Source organism: Populus nigra, chromosome 6 (genome assembly GCF_951802175.1).
Source record: "Populus nigra chromosome 6, ddPopNigr1.1, whole genome shotgun sequence".
NCBI lineage: Eukaryota > Viridiplantae > Streptophyta > Magnoliopsida > Malpighiales > Salicaceae > Populus > Populus nigra.
In genome coordinates, this window is record NC_084857.1 from 4,944,753 (window position 1) to 4,954,619 (window position 9,867).

At 36.7% G+C, this 9,867-nt stretch overlaps 1 protein-coding gene and 1 pseudogene across 1 annotated transcript; both read right to left on the reverse strand.

The window, feature by feature from the left end:
* Positions 1-562: 562 nt before the first annotated feature.
* Positions 563-1,513, reverse strand: LOC133697764 (uncharacterized). Its single transcript, XM_062120521.1, has 2 exons — positions 1,374-1,513; positions 563-1,138 (listed from the first exon to the last, which is right to left on the reverse strand). The coding sequence occupies exons 1-2, from the start codon at positions 1,380-1,382 to the stop codon at positions 767-769; spliced, it is 381 nt and encodes a 126-aa protein (XP_061976505.1). The 5' UTR covers positions 1,383-1,513; the 3' UTR covers positions 563-766.
* Positions 1,240-9,103, reverse strand: LOC133697762 (uncharacterized; annotated as a pseudogene).
* Positions 9,104-9,867: the final 764 nt, after the last annotated feature.

Genomic DNA, 9,867 nt, shown 5'->3' on the forward strand with positions numbered 1-9,867 from the left:
CCACATAATGCCCGGTAGTTTACATGTCAAGGCTTTTTAGACACTGTAATTCACAATTATACTCGAGTTGGATTTTACAAGAACTGTTTATTTTTGTGTTTTAAAATACTTTTGAATATATATATATATATATATATATATATATATATATAAAGGTTTTTGGTATTTTTAAATTTTTTATTGTGTTGATATTAAAAATAAAAAAAATATTATTTTAATACATGAAAGTAAAACACTACTAAATTAATATTCAATAGTCTCGCTTTGTTCCGAGTTTAGCTAAAAATTATTGTTGTCCCCATGCTCCTGACTTTTGGTCAAACGAACCCTCTGTAATATAATCGACCAAAATTGAGCCATTTACCAACTAAAGACGATTTTAAATCTTACCATGGACTTCTTTTAAATGGATATAACTGTTGTTAGTTGACTCAAATAAATAGCGAGGAATCATGCCGATTGTCCGAGTTATTTTTTAAATAGATGAAAAATATAAAATATTTTGAAAGATTAAAAACAAATATAAACTTATTCATTATAAAAAAAATCAAAAAAATCAATATATATCCAAAAAGAAAGCTTGTCCTTTATAATAAAATTAAAATTATGAATAACAAAATATTTTTTTCATTTCAATATATATTTAATTTTATTACAATACTTTCAATTTACACTTAGTTTTCGTGATAAAAATAGCCAAAATTAGTTTTGATTTATATTTCATACGGGGAGTGGATACACTTGTGCACGGGGTACGTGACATTTGTCACGCTTGACGCTTACGATGTCTGATATCCTGGGGTGAAGCAACGAGTGTACGTACCCATGGCCTATTTCGAGTTCCAAGCAGCATTACAGAAGGGAATGTTCGATCCCCTACATAACGAAAGGCGCACAGAATTTGATGGGTTTTGGCACATGAAACCGTGGAACAGGATGACCCGAGTTCTCGGCAATCAGCATTAGCTGGAAGTAGCTCCCAAGTGACTTGACTGGACAGGCAGGTAAGCAAGACAATAACTAGTCGGATCAACGGCCGGTGGTATTTAGGAAGGCAGTTTGGTGGCTTTGCAAGGGGGTGTTTAATCTCCGGGATGTACTCTTTAGTAGTCAGCCGTGCAAGGGAGATTAATTCTAGCTGTTAAAAAACCCATGTAAAAAGGCATTAGGATGTTATATGCTTGCAAATTATACATGTCGACATCAACAGACAACAATGCTACCATTATTAGACTACGATGCTAAACAAGGTCACGATTGTATTAATTTGTCCACTCATATTTGGTTTTCTTTAACAGATGCCATTTTGAAGAGGATCCGATATATGCATTTCAGTTACCTGCTGTAGACAAAGAATCTTTCATTTTCCTTACCTTCCCCATTTTTTCCCACTGCTTTCAAATTTCATGGATACCGATGCGGGTGTCATCCTCAGTGTCTAGTCAACGGAAAACATGGCCCAACAGGACAGCAACTCAACCGAAAAGATGGAAGTTCGGCAGGAAAAAAAAGAAAAGATAAGAAAATTTTGGGTACATGTTTTCTATGATTTTCCTTTCTCCGCTTCATCAGCATCTTCCATTTCACTGCCTGGTCTGACAATGTCTTCCACAAGGATCTTTCCTTCTGTTGCAACAAAATACAGAAGATAGTAAATTATACTTGGGAGGTTAAAACAAAAGTATGAAGAATAATGTAAAGCATATATCTATATATAATAAACCGGGGGGTGTTGTTGCAACCTTTTTACTACGAGAACATTAAAAACTTTCCATCTACATGTTAGTATGTTGCATAAAAAAACAATCCTCAGCAAACAAAACCAAAATTGCATATTTATGTGATTGGTAGATAACACCACAACAGAATTATATTATAGCGGTAGTTTAAACATTATTCATCTAGTGAAGGTGGTAGCGAGAGATCTGACAAGAAAAGATGGAATTCATCACTAACCTGTATCTTTGGAAAGATTGCTTATGAGTTCTTGGATGCCCTCCTTTCCCAAGTGGTCCTTGAGGTACATAGCAGCTGAGGCAACCTCTTCAGGAGTCACTTTACCATCATAATCCCTGACATCAAAATGAAAGGTTTACTGGGGTAATTCTTAAAAACCACTACAGAGTTCAAACCAAAATTCTTGAGGCTAGGGCACCTTCAATTTTTATTTTTTTTGAGCTTGCAATGGAAAACTGTGAGTTTTAACGCAAACAAACAACTTATAATTGAATGAGGCATGCAAATAGTAATCATCTTGCAGGGACAAAGAGCAGCAGCATTTCCTAACACTGGCTGAGACACCAGCAAATTCAGATTATATATACATAAATGTGAAACATGCGAATAAAATCAATTGCTATGAAACCAGCAATAATGTTCCAAGCATAAAGCATTATCCTCTTCTTGACTACTTCATCTGTTTGAAAACCCTAAGATCTCCAAATCAAGCCATTAATTTGCCAGATTGATTCCAAACTATACATGCTGTTTGCTCCTGTATCATCTTGCACAGCTTAAGTCATCGAGGCAATCTTCACATATGAGCAACTAAATATAAACAAGTAGTGCCAAATTGTGAACCTGTCTTCTAAGGTAGCAAAATATTTTGATTTCATATGGTTTTGTTTACCACCTAGGATATCAAAAAGACAAATATGCCCTTTTTCTTGGGGGTGGGTGGGGGGGGGAGATGCATTGAGACATGGGAACCAGGATAGATGCTGCACTGCAACAGGTAGTGAGAGAGGCAACAATAAAATGAACCCCTGACTGATTTAAACACTTGACAGGCAGCATTGGATGCCTGCAATGTATGTGTGTATAAATGCACTATGTCTTGTGACAACCATCCTCATATCACTGAGTTGCAATCCAATTGGTCTATAAATTTCTGTGAGATGAGATTTCACAATGAACTTTTAACTGATTTACGTTATGCAGATGACTTTGTAAGATGCAGTGCGATGTACATCACTAGCCTCATGTTTTTGGACAGCTACAAGCACGGATATCAAGCTGATTTTCAGAAAAACTTCTTCAGGAGTAGCCTGAAGAAGTTTCCATGTGCAGTTCCAGAGTGTGTTCGACATAAAACCACCACAATCCCCACAATTTCAAAAACAGAAATATGCAAACCTATCAAGCAGGCGCCATCTATCTCCAATTTTAGCATCAACATCGTCAATTTCTTTTTCCAGCTTTTGGAGCATGGCATCTACCTGAAATGTGCACACATCACAGGAACATCCTCAGTTACATTCCAGTTCAGAGCTTCAAATAGTATGCATTGGTATTCTATAAGAAAAAGACTTGAAAGTAAATTTAAAAAATGGATAATGAAGCTAACAAAGAAAAAAATTCTTCAAAAAACTTACTCTATCGATCAGGGCTGAAGAAACTTTGCCAGAGATATCTGTTCCAGCAGCATGATCGCTCTCCTCTCTGGCAGCTTTGTATGCCTTCTTAGTTTCTTCCTCACCTTCTGTACCTTCTTTGTCCACCATATTGTTATACAAGTCTATCTGGAATGATGACATAACAAATGAGTGAGGTAGAGGAAATGCAGCTTAGCAAAGCTCAAATGTACGGACTCCAACTGCGAAGCTATTTAAGTGAGAATGGCCTAGATGGAGATCCCCAGATAATTGAGTTATCAAAGTTTCCTAAAAGGTCAGGATATTCTCTTGCTTAGCGTATATGAATTCCTGTATAAGTTAATGAGAGCTCCATTAAAACTCTATCAACACCAAATATAGTATTTACCTACAACAAGAACGATTACAAAGAAATTTACCCTCAGCAGACAGCTTTCAGCAAGACCATCAATCACCAGAGGAGCAAAAATAATAAGAAAAAGAACAATTCTTTGATAGCATTACCGGTTTAATCTCCCAGGAACAAGCATCATATTCCAAAGAGGAACTGGTGCAGTATATTTCCTGTCTAACTCAAATGGATAGGGGTTCACTGCCAGGGCATCTAGGAGGTTTGAACCATACCCGAACAAATTCTCACAGGATTCAGAACATATAAATTAAATGTGCAGATGAAGTCAGAAACATAAAGATGAAAGTCATACAGAACAAATTATCACAGTTCATAACATATAAACTAAACGAGCAGATAGTGCCAGAAACAAAAAAGATTCATGTCATATGGAACAACAGACATTACAAAGCATTCATGCAGCCTAACAGTGAAAAAATGGCAAGAAAGCTCAAGGGTGATCTTGAACCGGGCTGTCAACAGTGGATCTTGGATGACTTAAATTCATGAGGTTCAAAATGAAAAAAAAAAGAACATGGAAATTCCACCATTTCTTAGAAAGTCATGTAACAGCAAGATTGTTAAAAGAAGAAATAGAAAAGAGTGATGTCATCCCCTTTTATGCCCTCAAAATTAGATGTATAGGATCACAAATCAGAAACAATTTAGTTGTTCCTACCTCCTTTTTGACAAGTCGCAGGAACTCTTCTCGCTCCCTGCTTACAGACTGGAATAGGTAGCAGTGAATGATGTGGAGTAAGTAGATGACATAACATAAAACTATAACAGAAAAATGTGTAGCAGATAACAAATGTTCCTGGTCCTTACAGATGCAGAAGCTAAAACAGCCAATGCACGACTAAGCTCACAAAGCTGCTCATGTTTCTCCAATGTTTTTGCTTTCGCCTGTTCTTGTGCTTCTCTAGCTGTTGGAATAGTCATCTCTTCCAAAGCCACGTCCTTTTGACTACTAACAGATTCCTTCATCTTGGCCTGCTCCTCCTCCTCCTCCTCCTGCATAATAGCTTATTTAGAACAACTAGCCAAGAAGCAAAGCATTTAAACAAAGCACAATAAATCTAGCAGCATATGGCTACTATATATGCTCCACAACCAGCAAGGATGCTCAAGACAATTAAATTAGGATTATGTGTTCAGAAGAATACAATGAAGCCAAGGCCCATCGCTAGTGCAACTGTAATAGCCTTGAGCCTCGCGCTGAAGAGTCCATAACAGGGCAAGGCCTTACTATTTAGAATTTTGTAATAAGATGTATTATTCAAATGCTAAATTTATGAATATAAGCTAAACAGAGTAAGAATGGCATAGAGGACACTATACAAGCTATAGGTAGATGAAAAAAAGAAACTGGAGAAATCATGACTAAAAGAAAGTTTCAAGGAATACGTCAAAATAAAGCTAACAGGAAAATGAAATCTATTAGCACAGCACTCCCATGTGCACAAAAATGCAGCATACATATTATGAATGTATGTATACGATTTTATTGGACTGCAACGAAACCATTAATATGCAAATGCAACTACTTTGTTGGGTTTGAGAGACAGGGAAAATGCTAGAGCAAGTGTCGAACAAATAACCAACCTTGATCAGTTCTTCTTGCATTTCTAGGAACTCCAACTTTCTTCTCCTTTCTGAAACTAAATCTTCAGATGGCAAGGCTGTAACTCCAACAGTATCCACAACCTCGTCCGGAAGAGATGACAGTGTGGCCTGGACAGCTTCCTCAGGCCTAACTTTTCCAGAAACAGAGAAAGCTCTGTATAGAGTAATAAAGAAAAAAGATTAGATTGCAACCATTTTTCTTCAGACAAGTACAAAACATGAAGCGTTAAGTTACCTAGACAATATCAACAACGAGGATGGAACAGAGTGATTGAGAGATAAATCCAGCCAGTCACCCAACTGCGCAGAAAGATAATTATTTACATTCCTGAACAGCATGAAGCTTTTATCTACTTTCTATGGAGAATAGGATAAAAATTAACTGAGACCAATGGTATTCCTTTCTTTGTGCATGGCATTTTTTAAAATTCCGTAGTGAGATTCACTTCAGACATGCCCTGTTATTTGAGCAAATCTAGAGGAAGACTCATTGGCCTTCTTAACAGTTGGCAATATGCAGGTGTGTGCGTGTGTGTATTTAGAGGAAGAGCTTGAGATGAGTTGTTATTTATCGTATATAACAGGAACTTAGCTTTAGGTCACTGCATGACATCTGAGTTTTCATGGCCAGGCAGGTGAATTAAACAAAGAAGAAAGGCAATGTCAATTACTGCTAAAATAAATAGCAATTACAATAGTAGCTTGGCTCTTTAACTGCATGGAAACTGGAAAGTGATAGTTATTTACAGCTGATACAAAAGGCATAACGGTGGTCATGGTTTCATGTAATTACCATGATAAATAGATTTTGATTCCAACCAAGGGCTTTGACATTTTCTTTTCTCCTGTGTACCCTATCATTGTTCTTCTGCCAAGTACGTAAGAGTTACAAATATCAAATTTAGACAAACCTGTTGCCGCATTTCATCCACGGAAAGCAAACCAAGTAAGCCCCGGTCTCTACATGCTTGACGAAGCTCAGCTTCAGAAAGGGACTCCACACCCTCAGCTTGAATCATCTTATCATCATTCTTGATCCTGCCAGATTTAACAAACTTAAAAGGTTTTAAGCAAGAATTTAACCAATTATTTAGAGTTTCATGGAATTTCTTGTCCCCCTTTTTGGGAACTCCGAGTCCTCAAATAGGCAATAACTTCTCTGCAAATCTTTTAAAGATCTTAACATGTATGTCTCCATTTCATAAAGCATTAACAGTCGGATTTGAAGGACATACTTCAACAATTTTTTCAAATCACTATATATAATTGGATAGTTTCTAAATCAATTATGAAATAAGAGTTGGCTAATAAGGAAAAAACCCAACATTCTTCACAGGTCACACCATTAGTCTTCACTTGTGAAGGTGCAGAAGAACAGAATTCCTAGAAATACCAAAAATAATTAACAAGAGATATCTTACTCTTGCAGTCTTCTCCGAAGCATATAACGTAGTTATGCATCTGTTCCATATGGGCTGATACCCATATACTTGCACATGCTTACTAAACGAGGCCTGCATATAACAATCAAAGCAGTGCTTTGTTAAATCAAGGGCAGTCTGAAGGAAAGGACAAGATACTTTCAGAAATACTGATGTGACTGCAGATATGAGGACCTGCTAATGTTATCCAAAGTAAGCTCATCATTGAATAACTTGGCAAAGCCTAAAATTTCTTCATTGGAAACACGAGAACCTGTCCTAACCTGTTTGGATGGCAGAATGAAACCTAACATTAGTTTGTGATACAAGAGTAGAAACATAAAGTAGATATCATTCTCTTGCTTGGAGGAGGACAAGGAAAAAAAGTACCTTGTTCATAAACTCATCCAGATCTCCTGCTGTCTGCTTTGCTTCTCCACTTCGAGAGTTCTGGACTTCTTTTGCCATTTCTTTCACGGTGTCTTGAAGAAACTTAGCGTATTCAATTCTTGCATTTAGCTTTCTTTTCAATGCCTCCTACAAGTCAAGCATTTAATATGGAACTGGGGTATGAAGGTAGGAACACCAACTCTTTTCCTACAAAACCATTTGATATTGTGACCATTGAACTAACAAAGCTCAAAGAGTGTATCTCTACCTGTTCCTTCATCTTGTCCTGGAAGGTTGATGGCAACATGTTGGGAAATAGTTTTAGGAATACTGGCAGCAAAAACTCCATGAATGGAACTATGATGAAAACAGCAAAAGGAACCAGCCTAAATATGTCAGCAGTAGTACGTGTTAGTTGTTGCCTTTCCCTTCTAGAAAGGCCCTTCCCACTGGCAAGTTTCACCAATAACCTCGAGCTAATCCTGACATCAGCCCATAGTAGTTTAGTACCCAACCAATAGTGTTGCATGGTAGACTTCAATTCATCATTCCAATAACGAATCTTCTTAGCCCAGTCTTCCCTAAATAAAGAATAGATTGTCAATGTGTAATCAATGACTCGACCCAAAAATGTGTAATCAATGACTCAACCCAAACCAAAAGAAACAAGGAGTAGAATTTTTAACCTGCTCATAGCAGCTACGGCTCTCAAAGCCGGGCCAATCCCCAAAAGCTTCGCCCATACCTTCTGCATTACTGTTTTAGTGCTCTTTTGGGATTCATGAGCCTGCTTAGCCTTAGCCTTGGCTTTTACCTCGGTCAAATCTTCAACAGCTTCATCACACTCCTCCGGTGAAGCTTCCTTCGCCTGTTTGGCATCCAGTTGTTCATCTCTATCACTCCCACGGCCATATTCAGGTTGACCAGCAGTTGCTGTTGAAGCATAACTTACAGACTGCAAATAACACCTAATGCCCAAAGAAGAATGAAAATATCCATTTCCAATTCCACAACCTAAACCTGAATATCCAAAAGAGTTATGCCTAAGAAACCCTGCCGCGGCTAAAACCTTCGACACCCCATCCCTGGAAACCAATGACAAACCTCTTTCATTTCTACTATCAGTACTACCGAACGGATGATCGATAACGCATCTCGATTCTTGCAGGTCATTTGATTGAAGCGGCCCTCGCCCGTACTGGAAACTCGAAAACCCCCCCCGAATCAAGCAATTCGGTTCCCTCAGGGAATCAAAGAGGGATCGCTTTCTCCGCAAGATTGCTCTCGAAGCCATTATTATTGCAACAAATTTCAGTCTCTAGCAAAGCTTTAAACAAATAGTTTCATATCCGATACACACACCTGACTTCGCCAGCCTGTAGTTCACAGTATTAATACTAATTAAACATTATAAACAGATAAAAAAAACAGTAAAACATAATCTCATGTTACCCAGATAATTAATTTCTCAAATAACATTGGCTCGAGTGATAATACAAACAAACAAACCATAGCGATTATTTGATGAATAAAGTAAGATTAACCGGAAAATAGTAGAAACTAAATAAACCTAACAACAGCTAAATGTTTCGATTCATACAAACAATCAACACATTTAAACAAGTTCCAATTGATTAATGATGACTGAATTTGACGATGGCGGGTATTAAGCATGGGGATTTGATTTAAAATCATAGAATTAGAGAGAGAGGCAGGGAAGGAGTTTGACAGGTACCCTGGAAATCTTCAAGGAGTGAAAAAATGGAGTACAGAGTGTTTTTAGTTCATGGTGAGGTGGAAGGTAGTTCGGGAGGGAGAGGGAAGAACATGCTGTGCCTGTACCGCCTGGCGCCTGGGCTTGGGGCGACAAATGGAAAGATATTCGGGTATGTTGCAGTGCAGATATTAGGCTTATATGAGTGGAGCCCATTTGTGTTGTATTCGTTGGATTAGTGTCATTTGCAGTTATGGGATCTTATAGATGGTTTTGAACCGTTGAATAGGGTGATTCGGAGGTGAGGGAGCGTGGTCAAATATCTTGGCAATAATAATTTAATTAGTCAAGGAAGATAATGTATGATAATAATAATAATAATAATAATAATAATAATAATAATTTACAGTTATATGCAATAATACACACACACACACACACACACAATCTAAACATTTTTTATCACGTTTTAAAAAAAAATTATACTGCTAATCTGATCTGTGTATATATGTGTGTGAAGAAATAATACAGTGTTATGGGATGAAAGTGGATTTGCATTGGATTTGGCTTTTCATAAAAGGAACCCTGGCCAGCATTTCTTTTAAAACTTGAGTTTATTTCTCAAATTGAAACAGAAGAAAATATAATTATTTAAGAATTTTGTCTGGCTGACTTTAAACTTTGATTATATTTTTTTTTATAAACAACTTATGATTAAAATAAATTGATTTGATTTTAAATTAGAAATTCATTTCATTAAAATAACTTTTTTCAAAGAAAGGATATATTATAGGTTATTATTTGTCTGTTAGAGGTTAAATTTTCAAACTTTTGATTAGGAGTTCACTTGACATAACTTTTAAATTAGGAATTTAAACTTTGAATTATAATTCAAAATTAATTTTTTATAAGTAAATTTTAATAAAAATAAGTTAAGATCAAGTTAAGCTA